At 34.5% G+C, this 20,604-nt stretch overlaps 2 protein-coding genes across 2 annotated transcripts in view; one reads left to right on the top strand and one right to left on the bottom strand.

Annotated features, from left to right (window-relative positions):
* Positions 1-20,604, top strand: part of LOC138696227 (tRNA wybutosine-synthesizing protein 4-like) — a 302,346-nt gene that overhangs the window by 214,612 nt on the left and 67,130 nt on the right. The window lies entirely within an intron of this gene.
* LOC138696278 (peptidoglycan-recognition protein SC2-like) overlaps positions 1-20,604 on the bottom strand; it is a 74,531-nt gene that overhangs the window by 16,519 nt on the left and 37,408 nt on the right. The window contains exons 2-3 of the mRNA XM_069821012.1: positions 10,772-10,880; positions 6,079-6,169 (exon numbers count right to left, since the gene is read on the bottom strand). Coding sequence (XP_069677113.1) covers positions 6,079-6,145 — 67 coding nt within the window. The 5' untranslated portion in view covers positions 6,146-6,169; positions 10,772-10,880. The remainder of the gene's footprint in view (positions 1-6,078; positions 6,170-10,771; positions 10,881-20,604) is intronic.

Below are 20,604 nucleotides of genomic sequence, written 5' to 3' on the forward strand. Positions count from 1 at the left end.
ATTCAGACAGACTACGTCTATGCTTTCTTGAGCAGATGACGCGCTGTTGCCAAACTACGCAGACTTTTACCCTAATTTTCTAATTAACCATGCACTTAATTATCAAACGAATAATAGGTTTTATCGATTTTAATGCATTTTATTACCCCCCTTCAATCTGCAGTTACATCATGTCCATCATGTGAAAGTGAAATAACCCTGCAGATTTTCAGAGCGAATAGCTCATGTATTTAATAAGAAAATTTAATACCATATTGGTTGCGATGTTGCCAGAATGCTGAAACTTCTAACTTTATTTTCCATTTAACCGTAATGCATTTTATGTCTTTGGTTCCGGTATGAAAATATCTGTCAGTTCACTGAATAACCTCTGCGAAACAACGAGAAACCCAAGCTTAGCTCAGCATGCTTCGCAATTAGGTCGTTACAATTTCTAAACAGCATTATCTTAAAGAAAATATATTTTGCCTATTTTCATTCAATTATATCCTACGGAATGATATTTTGGGGAAATTCTGCAGATAGTAAAAATATATTCTTATTACAAGAAAGAGAGATTAGAATAATAGTTGGAGCAAAGGCTAGAGAATCGTGTAGATTATTTTTAAAAACAATTAGAGATTTTGACCTTAACAAATCAGTACATATACTCTAATGAATTTCCTCCTATGTAATAAAGAAAATTTTGAACTAATTCAGCCATTTATATAGTATAAATACCCGCAGAAAGAAGATTTTCATACGCCATCATCAAATTTATCATGCTATCAAAGAAGAGTAAGTTGCATGGCGATAAAAAATTTTCAATAGTCTTGCTGAAGACCTTAAGAATCGTAATCAAAATCCTGCATTATTTAAGGTAAAATTTAAAAATTACTTAATATCTCACACTTTTTATTCTGTAGATGAATTCTCGACATTATTGTGTAAATATTTTAATATTATTAAATGGTAAACATAGTTTTAATATTTGAAAGGCATGTTGGTCCGACAAGTTAACAAATTTAAAGAAACAAATATCAAGAGTCCTTCAATAACTGTCTATTAAAAATTATAAAATATTACATAGGTTGCAGGAACATATTCAGAATATGTTCCTGCAACCTATGTAATATTTTATAATTTTAATAGACAGTTATTGAAGGACTCTTGATATTTGTTTCTTTAAATAGTTTTAATAGTTATATGGTAGAACATTAGTTACTAAATTGTATATTTATTGTGTATAATCACTATTTGTGTATATATCAGTTTTAATTATTAAGTTTATGTACTTTTGAACTATTTATTAATAAATACAAAAAATGCATATTGCATGTTATTGTTATCAAGGTATTAATTCTGTACATATTTCATATTTGCATTTTTATATGTTAAACGTAAGAATTGGACATGTTCTTTATTCTATGATATAAAGCAAATTTAAGAATATTATGGAACGAATAAATCTATCTATCCATCTAGAAGTGCGTAGGTTGTTTAGAAACAAGTAAAATACCTACTACCTGCAACTTAATAATTAGTAGATAGAAATTTAAAAATGGTTGATGGTTAGCTATAAAGTAGCTAGTTGACAACACTAACTCTAGGTACGTAGTTTCTGTGCATTCTGGTTCGTTACAATTTATATCAGAATATTTTTATATACGGTATACAGCTTTAAAATATGCTCAGTATGAATTCGATACAATTAATTTGACTTTCGGCCACGGTTGGGTTTTTCAGAATTTTCCCTCACTGTAAAATGACCGTAAAGCACTCCCATTGGCCGTTTATTCTACCGCCAGACTTCTAAATTCCAACCATGAATAGTGCAAAAATATCAATACTTCCTCTGTTTTCGTGGAATATTATCAGAAACAGCCAAGTTAAACGTTATGTCACTTGCCATAATTCCACATCATATTGGCGAGAATGCGCAATTTCTTAAGATTTGAATGGGGGATCGTCACGTGCAGTTTGGCTACGATAACCCTGGCTGTTTAGAGAAAAATTCTTGCACAGTTATCAAGGTCAGGACGAAGACTGTATCAAATTCTTTGTAAAACCCGAATGTCTCATGTAAACACATCTCCTAGCTTAATTTATGTTGCACATTTAATGCACAGACATGCAGTTTCCAATCTGTTGCCATGTCCAGCAATCTCGAACCTTTACAAGACAGTCTCTACTGGAGAAACGAGACATTCTTTTGGTTTCAAAGTTAAGCTTGTTTAGCATTCATAAACTGATAAACCGCAACAGTGTCAGTGATATAGTTTTAGACTTTTATTACGGGAATGGAATTCGGTATTAAGAATGTGTGCCAATTCTTTGGAGCAGACATTCTGAACTCATTAACACACAACTAACAGTTGTTTCATCATTTAATTTCCTCTTGGAAGTAGTGCAATGACCGTATAGCTATATAATTATATATTCCTATTTCTAATTTGAATTCTTAAATAATGTTGACATTGCAGGAAATGAATAGTTTGTTATCGAAATTGTGTTTGAACGCATGCGGAAACCTCAAGAGAAAAATTATTTCTATATCAACAAAAGTCTTATACGAAACATTGAGAATATTTTGCATACTGTGGAAATATGTTTGTAGTTAATTAGGTTGAAAACTGTAGGCCTAAAAATAAGAATAACTGGTGTTTTTGTTTAAAAATTTTAACTCTTTTTTCCTTACAGGGAAAACTTCCAAAACATGAAATCAAAATTCCCTTTCAAGATACTGTATGTACATGGTTCAATACTGTAAAAAAACTAGCCTACACAAAAATTCAACTGACTTTTACTACAGCTTTCATTCAGTCATAGTACTCTGCCCAAGGGCAGATCTTTCATTGCAAACACAGCATTTTCCAGTCTTCTTTTTTCTACCTTCCTCTTGGTCTTCACATACGATCCTTACATCATAATGTTTACCGTCTGATATTTTCTTATACCTGAACATTTCTCCCGTTCACCGTTATTTCCAGTACATCCTTCGGTAGACAGTTTCTTCTCAGCCAGTTACGCAGCCAATTCCTTTTCCTCTTCCTGATCATTGTTTCTTCACCTACTCTTTCTAGCACAGCTTGATTTATTATTTTGTCTGTCTATATCACACGCTCCATTCTTCTCCATATCCACATTTCAGATGCTTCTAGTCATTTCTTTTCACTTCGTCGTAATGTCCATGTTTCTGTCCCATACAATGCCACACTCCACACAAAGCATTTCACTAGTCTCTTCCTTTCTCCAGAGGTCCGCACAAGATGCTCCTTTTTCTATTGAAAGCTTCCTTTGCCATTGCTATCCTCCTTTTGGCTTCCTGGCAGCAGCTCATGTTACTGCTTATAGTACCCCCAAGTATTTGAAGCTCTCATGACAGAAAGTAAGTTTCAATTAGCGGGTGTAACTGAATATCAGTTACAAACTCCAAGTATATGAAAGAGGAACAGTTAAATATAGATTTGATCAAAAACTCAGTTCGGATTCATCCTGCCTAAGGTTTTTCCGTGGTTTTCCTAAGGCGCTAAGACAAATGTCGGGATGAGCCCTAAAAGAAATGGGCCACGGACCTGCACTCATATCCCCATTAATCTCCCTAATTACTTTAAATTAATTAACTAATTACATCTCTCCCCCCTTTTCGTAATTGAGCCATCATATAGCCAAATGGCTTGTCTCAAAATTGAGACGATTCAACAAGGCTCATGATAACAATCACCTCCTACATAATAGCCAAATTGGCTAGTCTCCTATACATGAGACAACTCATATCGCCTAAGGTATTCCGTGGTTTTCCTCAGGCGTAAGACAAATGTCGGGATGAGCCCTATAAGAAATGGGCCACGGACCTATATGCCCTTCCCCATATATATTCCACCTTTATTATAAACGATGTATGCCCTAGTTCAGATAATATTAATAGTCTATTAAATATACGAGGTCACTCAATAAGTCGCAAATTGAAAGGACAGGGACCTCTCAAATTGCAGATTAGATTTCACGGCGCTTCTTCCGAAGGCCTTCACATGCTTTGTCATCGAACAACAGATGACGGCGTCTTGCCATCCTAACGGCAAACACCAGCCAACTCCTCCTCGCCCCGTTCCGTGATCAATTGATCAATCTCAGCCCCCCTCGCGTATGTGGTACCTAAGAGGTTACGTCCAATTTCGGCTTCCCCTTCAAAATTTTCTAGAGCTCCTTCAGGGGAGCAGCGTAACCCGGAGTGAGACTAGTGGCCAACAGGCTTGGAGCTCACATATTTAGTTTTGTACAGCCCCCAATCCCTTGCAAGGACGCGTTTTGCGTATCTTTTAAATTTTCCTCCCAATTCTCCTTCGATTTTTCGATCAGTTCGGATATCCGCCATTCTTATGCTGCAGGCTACCTTCATTGTTGTGTGGTGCCACACAGGTTTTGTTTACGAGACTCCTTACGAGTAGGAGTAGAATCAGATGGCACGAATTCTAGCCCCGACGGAAGAAATCCAACACATACCGGACATTTGAGATAGTGTACCAGAAAATGTTTCACAGATACAGTGATTATAAAGTAGTTGATGTTCACCATTTCGAGCAACTCTTTTAGTACACGATTTATTGCAATATTTTGCCCTTAATTTCTTAAGATTATACATACTTATTATGAGTGACTTATTTGCACGTCTTATGTTACTTAACGAAATTTCGGACTGTAAACTTAATTTTTTAACGTGAACTATGCGGTATGTTATTTCTTAAATTATTTCGTTTCCATTTGTTTCGGTTTTCAATACTTTCTAAGGCTATGATGTGTAGTTAAGTGTTACTCTTTATTCACCTCACATGATTGGTGTAACATTAAATAATTACTTATATTTCAGTGAAATTTCGTTAGATTTAATTCTCATAGTCTTCTGGGTGTACTTGCTAATTTTTCTCGTTATATCTGAAAGTTAGAATTTATGAAACAGTTATATTACCGGTTGTTCTTTATGGTGGTAAAACTTGGACTCTCACTTTGAGAGATGAACATAGGTTAAGGGTGTTTGAGAATATGGTTCTTAGGAAAATATTTGAGGCTAAGAGGGTTGAAGTTACAGGAGAATGGATAAAGTTACACAACGCAGAACTGCACGCATTGTATTTCACCTGACATAATTAGGAACATTAAATCCAGACGTTTGAGATGGCAGAGCATGTAGCACGTATGGGAGAATAAAGTAGTGCATATAGAATGTTATTTGGGAGGCCGGAGGGAAAAAAAGACCTTTGGGGAGGCCGAGACATAGATGGGAAGATAATATTAAAATGGATTTGAGGGAGGTGGCATATGATGATAGAGACTGGATTAATCGTGCACAGGATAGGGACCGATGGCGGGCTTATGTGAGGGCGACAATGAACCTCCGGGCTCCTTAAAAGCCATTTGTAAGTAAGTTGTCTGGGTGTACTTGCTAATTTTTCTCGTTATATTATTATTATTATTATTATTATTATTATTATTATTATTATTATTATTGGGTTATTTTACGACGCTGTATCAACATCTAGTTTATTTAGCGTCTGAATGAAATGAAGGTGATAATGCCAGTGAAATGAGTCCGGGGTCCAGCAACGAAAGTTACCCAGCATTTGCTCGTATTGGGTTGAGGGAAAACCCCGGAAAAAACCTCAACCAGGTAACTTTCCCCGACCGGGATTCGAACCCGGGTCACCTGGTTTCGCAGCCAGACGCGCTGACCGTTACTCCACAGGTGTGGACTTCTCGTTATATGCAACACAAAAATTGAATATGAAATTCAATGTGTAGACGAAGTGGATTTTTTTTTTCTTCTTTAACGTAAAAATAATTCACGATAATGGTGGAAGTGAACTTTTACTGACAACTCACGAGCAATGTTTGTTCTTACATGTGTATCTTGCTCATAAAACACTGCACATTAAGAAAATAATCGTGAAAAGGAACATTCTTGGTTGAAAACTAAAATCATGTCTTAATGAATGATGTGATTCCGAAATTGACTATAAGTACCGTATTTAATATTTTCATGAAGTTAAAGTGTGTACTTCAGTACTTATGAACTAGGCCTAATAGTTAAAATTTTATACTCACGTCCATTCCCGGAGGAAAAGAAGTTCCCAAACAGAAGTAGTAGACGCCACAGGGACATGTTCAGCATTATGTAACCTATTTTCAGCAGTACCTGTCAAGTAATAAAAATTGCATTAGAATGAAATTCATAGAAATCATCTTAACTTCGAATTATGTTTAAGGTAGAAAATGTATACCACTATGTGGCATTGTTTATTAAAAATGTACTCCTATTCCAATGTTCGTGCAGATATGTGGTACAATAAATAGAGCACTGAAGGGTAAAACAAGAAAAGACACTCAAATGTGGTACAATAAATAGAGCACTGAAGAGTAAAGCATGAAAAGACACTCAAAGTTTTATAACGTGACAGCAGTACCAGTTCTGTTATATGGTTCAGAGACCTGGACTCTCACAAGCAATGACAGAAATAAATTGCAGACATCTGAAATGAAGTTTCTAAGATCGGTCAAGGGTGGGGTTTCCAGACGTCTCGTAAAATAGGGATCGTCCCGTTTTTCGCTAAAGACAAGTTCACAATAAACCGGGAACAGTAACGACAACGAGAACGGAAATATTGTTAAAATAAATGTATTTAAATGTGAGCATTCACACACAATTAATTATTGTGAATGCCCACATTTAGATACATTTATTTTAACAATATTTCCGTTCTCGTTCTCGTTGTCGTTACCGTTTCCGGTTTATTGTGAACCAGCCTTAATGCGTTGTCCCGAGAAAAGTCTTCGGGACAGCTTTCCGTCCCGTATTTTAGACTTCTAAACTGAGAAAAAACGGAAAAGTTACAATGTCTATTCTACAGTATATTACAAATTACAAAAATCGCACTTCATCATTGCAGGTGACTGTAGATGGACTATTATGAAATAATATTATTGTGAGTTATTAATTTCTCAAGGCGAGTGATGGCAACACCAAATGTTTAGATGAAGTCTGGGTGGAACTTTTTAAAAGTACTGAAAGAGAACTCTCAAATTTGAAGAGCTACTGGAGTTCATTATGTATATTCCTGGAACAAATGCGTGTGTCGAAAGATTATTTCTCACATGAACCCTCTATTTATTTATTTATTTATTTATTATTTATTTATTTATTTTTAGTTACTCGTATTTATTTATTCTGGCGTAGTTAAGGCCATCAGGCCTTTTCTATGGACTGATGAGAAAAATAAATTATCTGTAAGAACAGTAAATCAATGCTTGCTGTAAAATCATTCTTCATTGAGGATTTTGTTGCTTTCCACGACATGATTCTTAAAAATAAACAATTGTTAAGTGAAATTCATTCTTCAGAGAAATATTGCAAGGCCAATGCGGATTGATTTATAAGAATATTGTCACGTGAGTAGAGTATTTTGTAGCTATTTCTGTAATAACTTAGTGAAAGCAACTTGAAGGCAATTTACATAAAGAAGCTTAAACTTAATGCAATATGCTCCCTAAGAATTTTGTTTACTATTTGTTTACTTTCCCTTAGTAAAGTGTTTGTGTAGTAAACTTTACTACACACACACACACTTTGAAAGATTGACATAGCCTATTTGATGGATGCGCATACTAAAATACTCAGTGATAACTGATAAGTGTCCCGTATTTTTTTCCAATATGTCTGGGAACCCTAAGCCTAATACATTTTAAATTCTTCTTGGGTAGTTGTTGATGATAACTTAGTTCCTAAATCTTTACTTTACGTATTGTAATTAATACCGAATGTAAGCAATATAGGCCATACAAAATTAACTACAATAAACCAGAAACAATCGTAACAAAACTCTCAAAATTCCCAATATTTGAGTTGTTATATGAAGAATAACATTGCATATTAAAGAATATTATCCATACAAATAGTGTGAACAACATTGGTCAAATCTAGTTTTATTGTCGAGAATTATTTCTGTCCTTGTGTTATTCGTAGTTTATTACCATATTCTCTGCGAATAAAACCGTGCGTGTTGAACGGATATAATATACTACACTTTTGTTCACCCTGTGGATCCCACTTTTCAACATGTTTATCGACCGTACTGCATTGCATTTACACAATATACTATTTAAATGTTTCTTTTATTTCCCGTAAAATGCCACTCAATTGCTATTTGTGTCAAACTTTTATTTATTTATTTATTTATTTATTTATTCATTTATTTATTCATTTATTTACGTATTCATTTATTTATTTTTTCGTATTATCCAACAGTGAAACCAACATTTTCAGTGTAGTATAGAAAGGGGACTTCCGGGTGGCCAGAACTTATTGCGCCCTGTGTAATTTTTAAGAAAGTACATTATTGCTAGTCAGGAATTTTTTTATAGTATTAAACACTATTGTCTATCCAAAGTAAGAACTGCCCTTGATGTAAACGCTGACCGAAGTACTCAGGGCGGAAGTGAAGAAAGAGTTCCTTACCTTTCATTTTATCTTGGAAATACGAATTGTTATTTCACAATTTATAGCAAAGACATAGTGTACCCTTATTCTGTCTTAACCCTCTATATCCCAAATTATTTTCTGCATTCAGAAATGTTCTCAAGTCTCTATATTAGTTGATAGTGGTCTAAATAACATTAGTAAAATTAAATTTTTGGGTTAATTTTTATGTAAGTAAAGCAACATATTCGCTTTCGACCACAGTCTAGTAATATACAGTCACGAAGCTTGAGTTGATGATGGTACTAGGAACAATAGACTGTGCAGGTACTATTTCGCATTGCCTATGATGAGGCGATAGTAGCGATCCTAGTGGTTAGCAACTATCTATGGATGCATATTTCCTACATATTGAGTTTCGTGACTATATAGACTGTGGTAGTAAAATAAATATCGACATCCAGAAGGCAAAATATGAGCTTCAGAGAACATTAAAAAATATAGAAAACAGCAGCATATTGTAACTTTGAAGTCACATTGGTCAACAGTTACAGAACATTCTCTCTTTCGTTAAAAAAAATATAATTATGGGATGCGACTCTGGGGCTACACTGGTCAATAGAAGATCAAAATAATACACGGTAATGCCTCATTATAATGTCAAATTATCCATAAAAATGATGTGTATTGTTGACGAACGAAAGGTCATTACAACGCATAACAAATATGGTGGCAAATTATATTGTGTTTGTGAATAAATTGGCAATTGTAAATATGTATAAACAGCAGAGATATTTTGTTTAAACTGTGTCATCAATTGTTTATGTGAACATAGTATTCCATATCACGAACAGAAGCGTATAAATGCGAAAAATAAATTTGGAATAAACAAAACAGGTTGAAGTAGAGTTAGTCAAACACTTGAGCGCATTGATATGTTAAGAACGAATCCTGCGTTAGATTAACAACATTATATTATTATTGATTGTGATAGGATTCATTTGCCCCTTTGACATTTGCGTTATATAAAATAATAAACAAGATTAAAGTAACATTTATGTAATATTTCTCTAATTATTATTGTCCTCTACATTATTGATTTATTTATTTCAGAGACGAGAGAAGCTCAAGTATTTGCTAAGAATAGATGCGAGCTAAATGTGATAATATTCAAATACAAAATATCCCTGAATTGCGCGGGATGTGTTTCGAAAAGAGAGTTAGCTACACTTTCAATATCGTGCATCGGAGAAGAGCTGCAAAAAGACGGACACAAGTTAACTTCAGATTATTTATAGCCTAATATTTAAACCCCAAGTTGTGTCGCCTTATGTTCTTTGCACAGTTTCTAAAATAATTCATTTCTGTGGCTTTTAAGATATGTCCGCGCTTCTATTTTAGTGACCATATTTATATCTCATGTACGAGAATTCCTTCGTAAATTAAGTAGAACCCAATAATTAATCAAATGTTTTAAGAGTCTAAACTTCTGAATTAACTGCATTCGGACATATTTATTTATTTATTTATTTATTTATTTAACTAGCTAGCTAGTGAGTACAAATTAAATTTATAAAACAAAAATGTTTCTAGCCACTACCATAAGAGCCAGGCTTGTGTACGGTGTGGTTTTAGCCAATAATATAACATAAAATTTACAAGGACAGTTCACTAAATACAGTAAGTAACTTAATTCAAGCCAATAAATAACACACAAGAGCAAAAAGAAGAAGGAGATAAAAAAGAGAAAAATACACATTTAATATAAATTGACAATCAGACAGAAGCCAGTGATATTCAATAAAAACATGAATATAATCGACAGAAATAAAAGGTAAAAAAATATACATTTGTTAGTATTATGTATCATGAATAATTTTATAAATTTCTTTTTTAAAAGCTTAAATTTTAAAATATTTCAAATTTGGAAAATGGTTTGTAATTTTATTATAAAGTCTTGGGCCGAAACTAGCACCATGTTTAAGAGCTGCACTTGTACGACATTGAACGAACTACGTACAATGTATGCATAAATATGAAAAAATCGCAATGAATGTGTCATTAATTGTCCTAATAATCAGAGTACTGTGTTCGTACTGGTTCATAATTTGCGCCAAAAAGTGAGGAAATATTTAATGTGAACACAATAATATAAAATCTGAATATCCGAATTGCTACACCACAAGTTAATATAAAGACTCAACATCAGCATTTGTCAATTTAAGGAAGACAAATTTAAAACTAGTAATTATGATTATATTAAAATCTTAATTCTTATTGGATATTAAAGTCTGAATCATAATATATAAAATGATGGCGTCTTACGCTATATCCTCGTGATGTTTAACGACCTTGACCACTGCGACTCCGATCTGGGCACGTCCTGATCCGATGTTATCCCCGAGGAAGCGTCTGGTGAACTGAAATGCAGATTCTGATGCAAGCAAATATAAGTTAGGCCTGTCAAATTTCTGCAGCATTAGCACAGTGTAGTATATACAGTCACGAAACTCAATACGTCGTAAATATGCATCCATAGATTGCTTACCACTAGGATCATTAATATCGCCTCATTACAGATAATGCGAAATAGTACCGGCACAGTCTATTGTTCCTAGCACCCTCACAACTCAAGCTTCGTGACTGTATATGCTAGCTTCCAATCAAAGAGAAAACAGTACATTCATATTGATTGTAAAGGAGAAGCGGTATAGAGCGCCAGGAGTATAAAGCCACCATCGAAAAAATTAGTTGTATTCAAATAAACAACAAAGAATTTATTTATTTTTTTAACTCTCGCATTACCCGAGATAAGAAAGATAGTATTATAATGCTACGAAAAACTGAGTTAATTGTTTTGTCGGAAATACACGTTTTCAGCATCCCTGACATCGAAAAAATGGTTTTCGACATGTTGTGTGATATGTGTGTAGAGTCATCTGTCTTGAACTATTGGACGGATTTTGTTCATATTTAATATTCAAAAGACTGTTAAACTTCTAATAATGCTCGTAAAATGTAATCATCTTTATCTACTGTAAATAAAAAGAACACAAAATGGTGATTCATTCAATATTTACCCCATCATTTTTCTCGTGATTTTCTTGCTTACAGAAGAGTATACATCACCTTTTTTATTTAACAGAATCTTCAAAACAATTTGGATCTACAAATTAAATTTGTAAACTTCCGTCATTAATTGCCTACTTATGTCTTAAGTTTGGTTTATTAGGCTATATTTGAATCTGTTATCCAATACGGTATAGGTGAATGGGGAGACATTACAAAAACTGCTCTTGCTCCTGCAATTCAATTACAACAACGTAAAATCAAAATTAGCTTCAAAAGACTACTGGATTATCCAACCAATCCATTCAAAATTAATGTTTTTAGCATTGACCAGATTTGTAAGTACTCTAATGAAATTCTGTCATAAAAATCGAATGAATTTTGTAGTTCAACCACATCATTATAACAGGGTACAAGACGAAATGAAATTCTTATTTTAGGTAGAACCTAAATGCTTCACATCTGCTTGTTTACTACATGGGTTTCGGCGCTGAACCCTGAACTCATTTCGCCGGCATTATTACCTTCATCTCACTCAGACTCTAGATAACCATAGCAGTTTATAAAGCGTCGTAAAATAACCAATTAAAAAACTACATGGTACAAGTTTTAGTCAACATCTATATAATTTTATATAGAATTGGCTACTTTTAGTAGTTAAATATTCAAACCCAGAATTAAACACCTCATATGACATTTGTTTATTTTTTTATTTTATTGGGTTATTTTACGACGCTGTATCAACATCTAGGTTATTTAGCGTCTGAATGAAATGAAGGTGATAATGCCAGTGAAGTGAGTCCGGGGTCCAGCACCGAAAGTTACCAGCATTTACTCGTATTGGGTTGAGGGAAAACCCCGGACCTCGACTAGGTAACTTGCCCCGACCGGGATTCGAACCCGGGCCACCTGGTTTCGCGGCCAGACGCGCCGACCGTTACTCCACAGGTGTGGGCCCTCATGTGACATATTTTTATAGTTTATTATATATGTTTTTTAACCAATGCCACCAGGTTGTTTTTTCGACATTTCTGGTCTTCTCTCCTGGCAGTGGCTTAGTTGTAACCCACTTCTGAGGTTGGACGCCTGGAATGCGAAGTTACATTACCCCGATTTATCACCCATTATTATTTTTTCCCTAAGTATATAACTTTTCTCAATTTATCTTCGCAATATGGCTTGCTACCGATACTAATTTTATTACTCTAATAATATTATTAACTTATCATCATTGCCAATATCATATTTTTCTTCGCTCTGAAATTATTAGGCTATGTAAATTATCTCAGATATTATTATTATCATTACCTATTATTATTATTATTATTATTATTAACTTCATTGTTATATCCATGTACTTCTCATGCTGATGTTAAAATATTCATCTACAAATTACGTACACTGACGTTCAAAGATATTCGACCTACGATTTTATGATCGTGTAAGATAACTTTCCAACCACGGGATAAGTCAGAACCAAAGATATAAAAAATTGACAAAATTTGAAAGTGTTCCGCTAGTTTTCAATAGGTGGCACCATTATTGAAGGCCGTTAAAAAGTGTCAGGAAAAATGATTATGTAGATTAAGCATAAATTATTCTCATAATTGACAATATCAGCGGTTTCAAGCTAAATCCAGTGTTTTTTTACAATCAGCAGAGTGGGATGAAAAGTTGAATATTATAATGCGGGTATATTTATGTACGTTTGGGAACACTGACTATTATTTTCGCCATCTATTCATAGAAGTAATAACTAAAGAAACAACACTTACACCAACAAATTATCGATCACTATCGATTAGTAGTGTCAGATATCTTTGAACGTCATGTACAGCTGTCAAAAAAAAAAGTGGCCGCACTCGTGAACAGCGAATATTTTCAAAGTCCACTTCGGGTCGCGGCGATGTTACACGATGCATGTGCTTGTACAAGCAGTTCCGGAACTATGAAAGTGTTCCATATCTGCTCCTCGCAGACCAGCGGTAGAGTGCTTGTTTAATGATTCAAAGGTTCTGGGTTCGCGCCTTATTCAAGTTTTCATTTTATTTTTTAATCGTTCTTTAGCGATGTAAATTATATTCAAATTATCATTTATATCCAGTTATCGTTCTTGACGGATATCACGTTATTTATATTTTGTTATCGTTCTTTAGAGATATGAATAAAATTCAAGTCATCATTTGTATTCTGTTATCGTTTTATAACGATATGAATAATAATTATTACTATTGTAGCTACAGTATCTCCAATGGGGGTTAGCCCTATTTTACATATGTATGTTAGGGCTATAGTTTTATACACAAAAAAGATAAGCATAAAGAGAAATGGAAAAGAAAATTAAATTAGCTTACGCGATGTAAACAAAACATAAACAATCCGTAAATTAGGCATTGCGATTGCAAAACAAATATCAGTTATCAATTTGAAACATACAAAAACATTAACAACACACACTTCTATAACACAAATATGCAGCTTTCCGTACCATACATCATAAATTAATACACAATAGTCACACAAACACAATCAAACTATAATTACGACATTGCGACGACATCAAGCATCCCATAACTGACTCACATACATAACAAATCAAGCATCCGTTGCAACACATACACTTCAACATAGTAACCACACTTTTAAATGTTACAAATTTGGCTCCAAGAAGAATAAATAAGACACTGTTACTAATTACTATTCTTCTACAATTTCTTAAATACATCTGTAATAAATCTGTGAAATTCCGATATGAATAATATTCACGTTTTTTATATTGTTATCGTTCTTTAGCGATATAAATAATATTCAAGTTATCATTTATATTGTTTTCCTTCATTAGCATTATAAAATAATATTCAAGTTATTTATATTGTTATTGTTCTTTCGCAATATAAATAATCTGTATTTTATGTAGGTAATTATTATAACACAAATAAACATCTTTCTTTGTAAAATAGGTTATTTTATTTAGATAATTAAATACGTATTATATAATATCTTATATTAATTAAACAAACCGATATTTATCATTTATATTGTGTTATCGTTCTTTAGTGATACTGTATAAATAATATTCAAGTTATTTATATTGTAATCGTTCTTTAGCGATATAAATAACATAAATTTAATATTAGGTTTGGAAAAATCCAGTTGCATAATACTGCTATTAGTTTTTCTTTTTGTATTATTACATTATACTATCTTGAACCACAATAAAATGAAAAGGAGTAACGAGGAATTGAACCTGAGACGTTGACATCTACATTTCGACGTTCGTCCGCTGAGCTACGAGGGCAAAAGTGTGGAAACAGTTTCGGAAAAATTGGTCCAATCGGCAATCACACTCTAAGATTTTCTGATGATTCGTAGAAGCTAGTCCAGGATGCGGGGGGCAAAGGCTAATTGAGATTTCCCGGTCTCTGATCGGGTCAAACATCCTGATAGAATTAATATTTAACCCTTGCCGTGACTTTCGGTGAAGTCCGGAGGGCCCAATTAGTCAAATCCACTCTCCTCATCTCCACGCTTGGGTCCCCTGGAATTTAATAAGATGCGAAAGAGATAGTGGTGTGCGGAAAGCAACGGGATGTTACCGCATTTAGGCCTATCCTTCCCAAGAAAAACTGCAAACATGAACAAAGGAAGCTTTTAATAGAAGAAGAAGGATCTTCTGCGGACCTCTGGAAAAAGAACTAAGGAAGAGACTAGTGAAGTGCTTTGTGTGGAGTGTGGCATTGTATGGGGAAGGAACATGGACATTACGACGAAATGAAGAGAAACGAATTGAAGCATTTGAAATGTGGATGTGGTGAAGAACGGTGCGTGTGAAGTGGACAGACAGAGTAAGAAATAAAATTGTGTTTGAAAAAGTGAGTGAAGAAAGAATGATGCTGAAACTGATTAGAAAGATAAAAATTAACTGGTTGGGTCTCTGGTTGAAAAGAATAATAGACGACATTAGGATATGTGAATCATATGCGGAGACTAAGAGGAAGGCAGAAAATAGGAAAGATTGGAGATTGCTGGGTTTGCAATGAAAGACCTGCCCATGGACAGAACACTTATGTATGTATGTTCAGAATGCCTGGAATATCGTGTCTAAAAACAGTCGCTATTTGCAAAGACTAGTCAATTCCATGCCCACTCGACTGCAAGATGATCGAGATAAGAGGAAGATAGACTAAATATTGAATTGTGGCTTTTTGTTTTGTTTTTTGAACGCTTAATTGTTTGAATGTTTTAAGGCCGACGCCAGTAAATTTGTTTTGTTTATGCCACGAAAGATATTTTTATTGAGAATAAAATATTTTTTCTTTCCATTTGCAGCCACAATATCATAATGATAAAGTCATGGCATAATATATTAATGAACCTGATGTTAATTACTAAAATAATCGTAAAAGAGAAAGGAGCCATTATGTATAGTTTGTCTCTCTCAAAAACATAACAAAAAAGAACATAAAAAGCACGTGGTTGTAGTCGAACGCAGGACCTCATGCATAAGAGGCCTGAACGCTACCATTATGCTATTGATAACACACAGAATACTTCAATTATAACTGTAGATATCAGGCAACGTGGTCCAACAACATGTAACATCGCCTGTCTCCGAATTGTAGCGAAGATACCCGAAGGGCACTTTGTTTCAGGAGAGCGGCCACTTTTTCTTTTGACAGCTGTACATAAATATACCTGCATTACAGAATATTTCATACCGCTCTGCTGATTGTAAAACAACACTGGGTTTAGCTGAAAACCGCTGATATTATCAATTGTGAGAATAATTTACGCTTAATCTACGTAAACATTTTCCCGATACTTTTTTTCAAAGTTCATTTTATGACGTTCAATTTATTTATTTTTTTTTTATTATTTATTTTTTTTTAACTGATGGTTCGAAAAATGATGATCTGCTTGGTATGAACAAATAACAAAAACAAGTGAACAGCTTAAGCTCTTCCATTACATACGTCAATTTTTACTGTGGAAGCTTTTGCAATAAGACAGGTGTTAATATATATATATATATATATATATATATATATATATATATATATGAAACAAAATAATTTGTATAACCTCTTGATTTACTCAGACTCTCAAAGTGTATTACGTGCTGTGTTAAGTCAAAATCAGAACATTCGAGAAAGTTGGTACATTTCCAATATTCGTGGTCATCTTTTCGAGTTATCTCATAAGAATGTATTTTTAACGTGGATTCCGAGTCATAACAAAATTTTGGTAATGAGGTAGTAGATTTGTTAGCCAAAGATGCTATTGTTCAAGGGACTCATTGTAATATTTTACTTCCCATCTCAGTCTTTTTAGCCTTAATTAATAAGAAAATTAGGGATGATTGGCAAGAACTCTGGTCATCTTATATTAAAACATATGCTAAGTTTTATGGTCAAGTACAAGAAACGTTACAAAGACATTCCTGGTTACAAACATTCAATCTGCCGAGAAAATTAACTTCTACCATAGTTCGCTTACGATTCAATACTGTCCAATCTCCATTATACTTACATAAAATTAGAAAACAGGACAGCGTATTGTGTTCTTGTGGTCAGATCGGTACAATTAATCACTTGTTATTTGAATGTGCCCATCATAGTAATAGCACAGTCTAGTATATGTCACGAAGCTTGAGTTTTGAGGGTGCTAGGAACAATATACTGTGCAGGTACTATTTCGCATTGTCTGTAATGAGGCGAAAGTAGCGATCCTAGTGGTTAGCAACTATCTATAGATGCATATTTATTGCGTATTGAGCTTCGTGACTGTATATACTACACTGTGGTAATAGTATAACTAAATTTTATCAGGACTTGAAAAGATTAAGATTTCCATTACCAATTTCTATGTAGCAACGGTTCTAGCTAATCTACACCTGCCGATTATATATGCATTATTTCGACACATCTCTAGATGTAAAATGAAAATTTAGTATTCCAGTGCTCTATTAGTCGTCTACCCACACTAGATACATCAATTCAGAAAACGGAGGGACGTTGGTAGATGCGCATAGCATCAAGGTCGTCTACATAAACCAGCCAGACGACCAACTAATCGCCTATTGAGATCTAGCGGAACTGACTTGAAGAAAAGTTGCTTGTTATCGCTATCTTTTCGGCAGTCTTGTCATTCAATTAAGACTGCAGTCGAAGGTTATCATCATTTCATACAGTCACTGTAATCATCAGGATCAGGTAGTAGATAACCAATGAGTTGGTATTTTCGTACTTCGTTATTTCATATATATATATATAACTTTCAGATTTATTTAAAGGATTGTAATCGTTTAGTACAGTACTGTACGTAAAGTATTTAAATTCTAACATAATAACTATGATTTTCTTACATATGACATTGGGGCATTATGGTCTAAATTTCTAGGCTATAGAGATCTCTTTTTACTAGTAAGACTTGCTAACTTTACACTGACTTCTCTGTATATTTGAACAATATTTAGTAGTAGTTACTGAATAATTTCAATATCTCAATTGATTTGCTTATTTTGTGACGATAATGTTCTTTGACTATTCTTGGTAGTGAGGTATATATATATATATATATATATATATATATATATATATATACACATACACACACAGCCCAGCTTGAATCTTGCGTAATGAATGGAAAGAATTCTTGTAACACTGTATTTTATACCGTCTTAGCTTTTTGGACCGAATAAATTAACGAGCATAGTAAATATTAATGATCGTTAATAATGGTGTCGAAAATTTGTGGCCGCGTGGAGTTAAGGGGACTTTGTCCTGAAATATGACAAAAATTGGTGAAAAGTAATTTTTTTTTAATTTATAAAAGAATCTTTGAACTTTATTTTAACAGGGGAAAAAAATTACCGTTGTCGTTCTTTTTATGTCCCTCAGCGGCCGTATTTTAACTGCAGGATTCTGATATTTAAATACGTGCACCATACAGTGTCATGGCGGATAGTGAGTAGACGCTGAAACAACGCTCTCGACTTGAAGCTTCATAGGAGGTGTATAAAAAGTGGTTAAGGAAGTGGCGACATATATTTAATCTGTTAAGTTGTTCGGCATTGATTAATTTACAATGGGCCCTAAAAAGTGTGACAAAAGTGAGGAAATTGAGGAAACTGTTAAGCGTGTTGTAAAGGAAGCTCTACAAGACACCGGTATGCTGCAAGTTCTTGCCAACTTGATAAAAGAAACTGTAACGAACTCAGTTGTGACTGAACTACAGAAGACAATTGAATTCAATAGCGAAGTAATAAGTGAGTTGAAAAGTGCTTTGGTAAAAAGGGACGAAAAAATCGAAGCCCTGGAAGCTAAAGTGGACGAACTAGAACAATATCAACGTAGGCAGTGTCTAAGGATCTTCGGAGTGGAAGAACAGGAGGCAGAAGACACAGACAAGTTGGTTATGGAGGTAGGAAAACGGATCGGAGTAGATGTGAATGTGATGGATATTGATAGGAGCCATAGGATTGGCAGGCGCGACGTTGGCAATGATAGGCCTAGACCTATCATTGTCAAGTTCGTGAGTTATCGGAAGAGGAGTGAAGTGTTCAAAAATAAGCGCCTACTTAAAAAAAACTGGTGTAACGATTCGAGAAGACCTGACCAGAATCCGGCATAACATCCTGAAAGAAGCCATTACTAAGTTTGGAGTGAATAGTGTGTGGACTCAGGACGGTGTTATCATAGTGAACAGAGGTGATTCGAAGCGACGTGTGACATGCTGGAGCGATCTTCGCAACTTATAGAAGTCGAGAGTTTTGTATCACGACACAAGGTTTAATTCTGTTAATTCTAGTTATAGTTACATAGTACTTAAGCCTATCTACTTTATTTATTTATTTATTTATTTTTTTTGCTTTGCTTTCTTATTTAATATTAACTTACTAGCTGTTAGTTTATATTGACAGGAAAAGTGTTGTGAAAGTAGTGATAGTCTTGATTGAAACTTTTAACAAAAGGTAGTAGTGTAGTTTAGACTAGTAGTGTAATATTCTTAGAGTTGGTAGAAGTGGACCCTAGTCAAACAGAAATTCTGACAGTCTCTGACAATGACACTGACCTTCATAATTCCCCTCCCCTTACCAGTAACAACCTGCCCCAGCAGACGGCAGATATCTTACAGACCGCTTTCTCTTTCCACCCCAATGCCCTTCGAGTCGCACACATAAACGCTCAAAGTATTTTAGCACACATTGACGACTTTTACGCTATATTTTCCCCACTAAACTTGCACGCCATCTTAATTTCTGAGACCTGGCTTCAACCATCTTTATCCTCTTCCCTAATTCACCTCGACGGATACAATCTACTTCGCAACGATCGCTTAAATAAGCGGGGAGGTGGTGTTGCAGCCTTCATTAGATCGGATCTCGAGCCCAAAGTTATTCACCAATCCCCCGGCGAATATTCCTCTCGCCCTGAATTTCTCTTCGTAGAAATACGAGTTAGTTTTCAGAAATGTTTGCTGTGTATTGTTTATAAGCCTCCGAAGGTTAATTTTTTAGCTGACCTGGAGACATCCCTACAGAACCTATTGCCATATTATGAACACGTAATCGTTATGGGTGATTTTAATACAAATCTACTTGCCGCTGACTCAATACAGACGACACAACTAAAGACAATGTTCCATGCTTGTGATATGACTATCCTTCCACTTGAACCCACTCATCATACCACCTACTCAGAAACGCTCCTTGACTTAATCATCACCAATAATCCTGCCAAAGTTCTCTCACATGGACAGCTACCTGCGTCTGGAATATCTTCCCACGATATAATATATGTAATATACGCATTGCAGTGTCCCAAATTGACAACCAAAATAGCTACTTATAGAGACCTAAAACGTATTGACAATTCTGCTTTAATAGAAGACGCATTACGTATACCCTGGGACGCAATTTGGAAGTTGCGAACCGTGGACGAGAAGATAGAACAGCTAAATAACTTTATTATAGACTTGTATGACCGACATGCTCCTCTAAAAACTAGACGTGTGAGAAGACTGCCTGCGCCGTGGATGACTGCTGACATACGCAACATGATGGCTGAACGAGATTCGGCATATCGAAA

This window comes from Periplaneta americana, chromosome 1 (genome assembly GCF_040183065.1).
Source record: "Periplaneta americana isolate PAMFEO1 chromosome 1, P.americana_PAMFEO1_priV1, whole genome shotgun sequence".
Lineage (NCBI taxonomy): Eukaryota > Metazoa > Arthropoda > Insecta > Blattodea > Blattidae > Periplaneta > Periplaneta americana.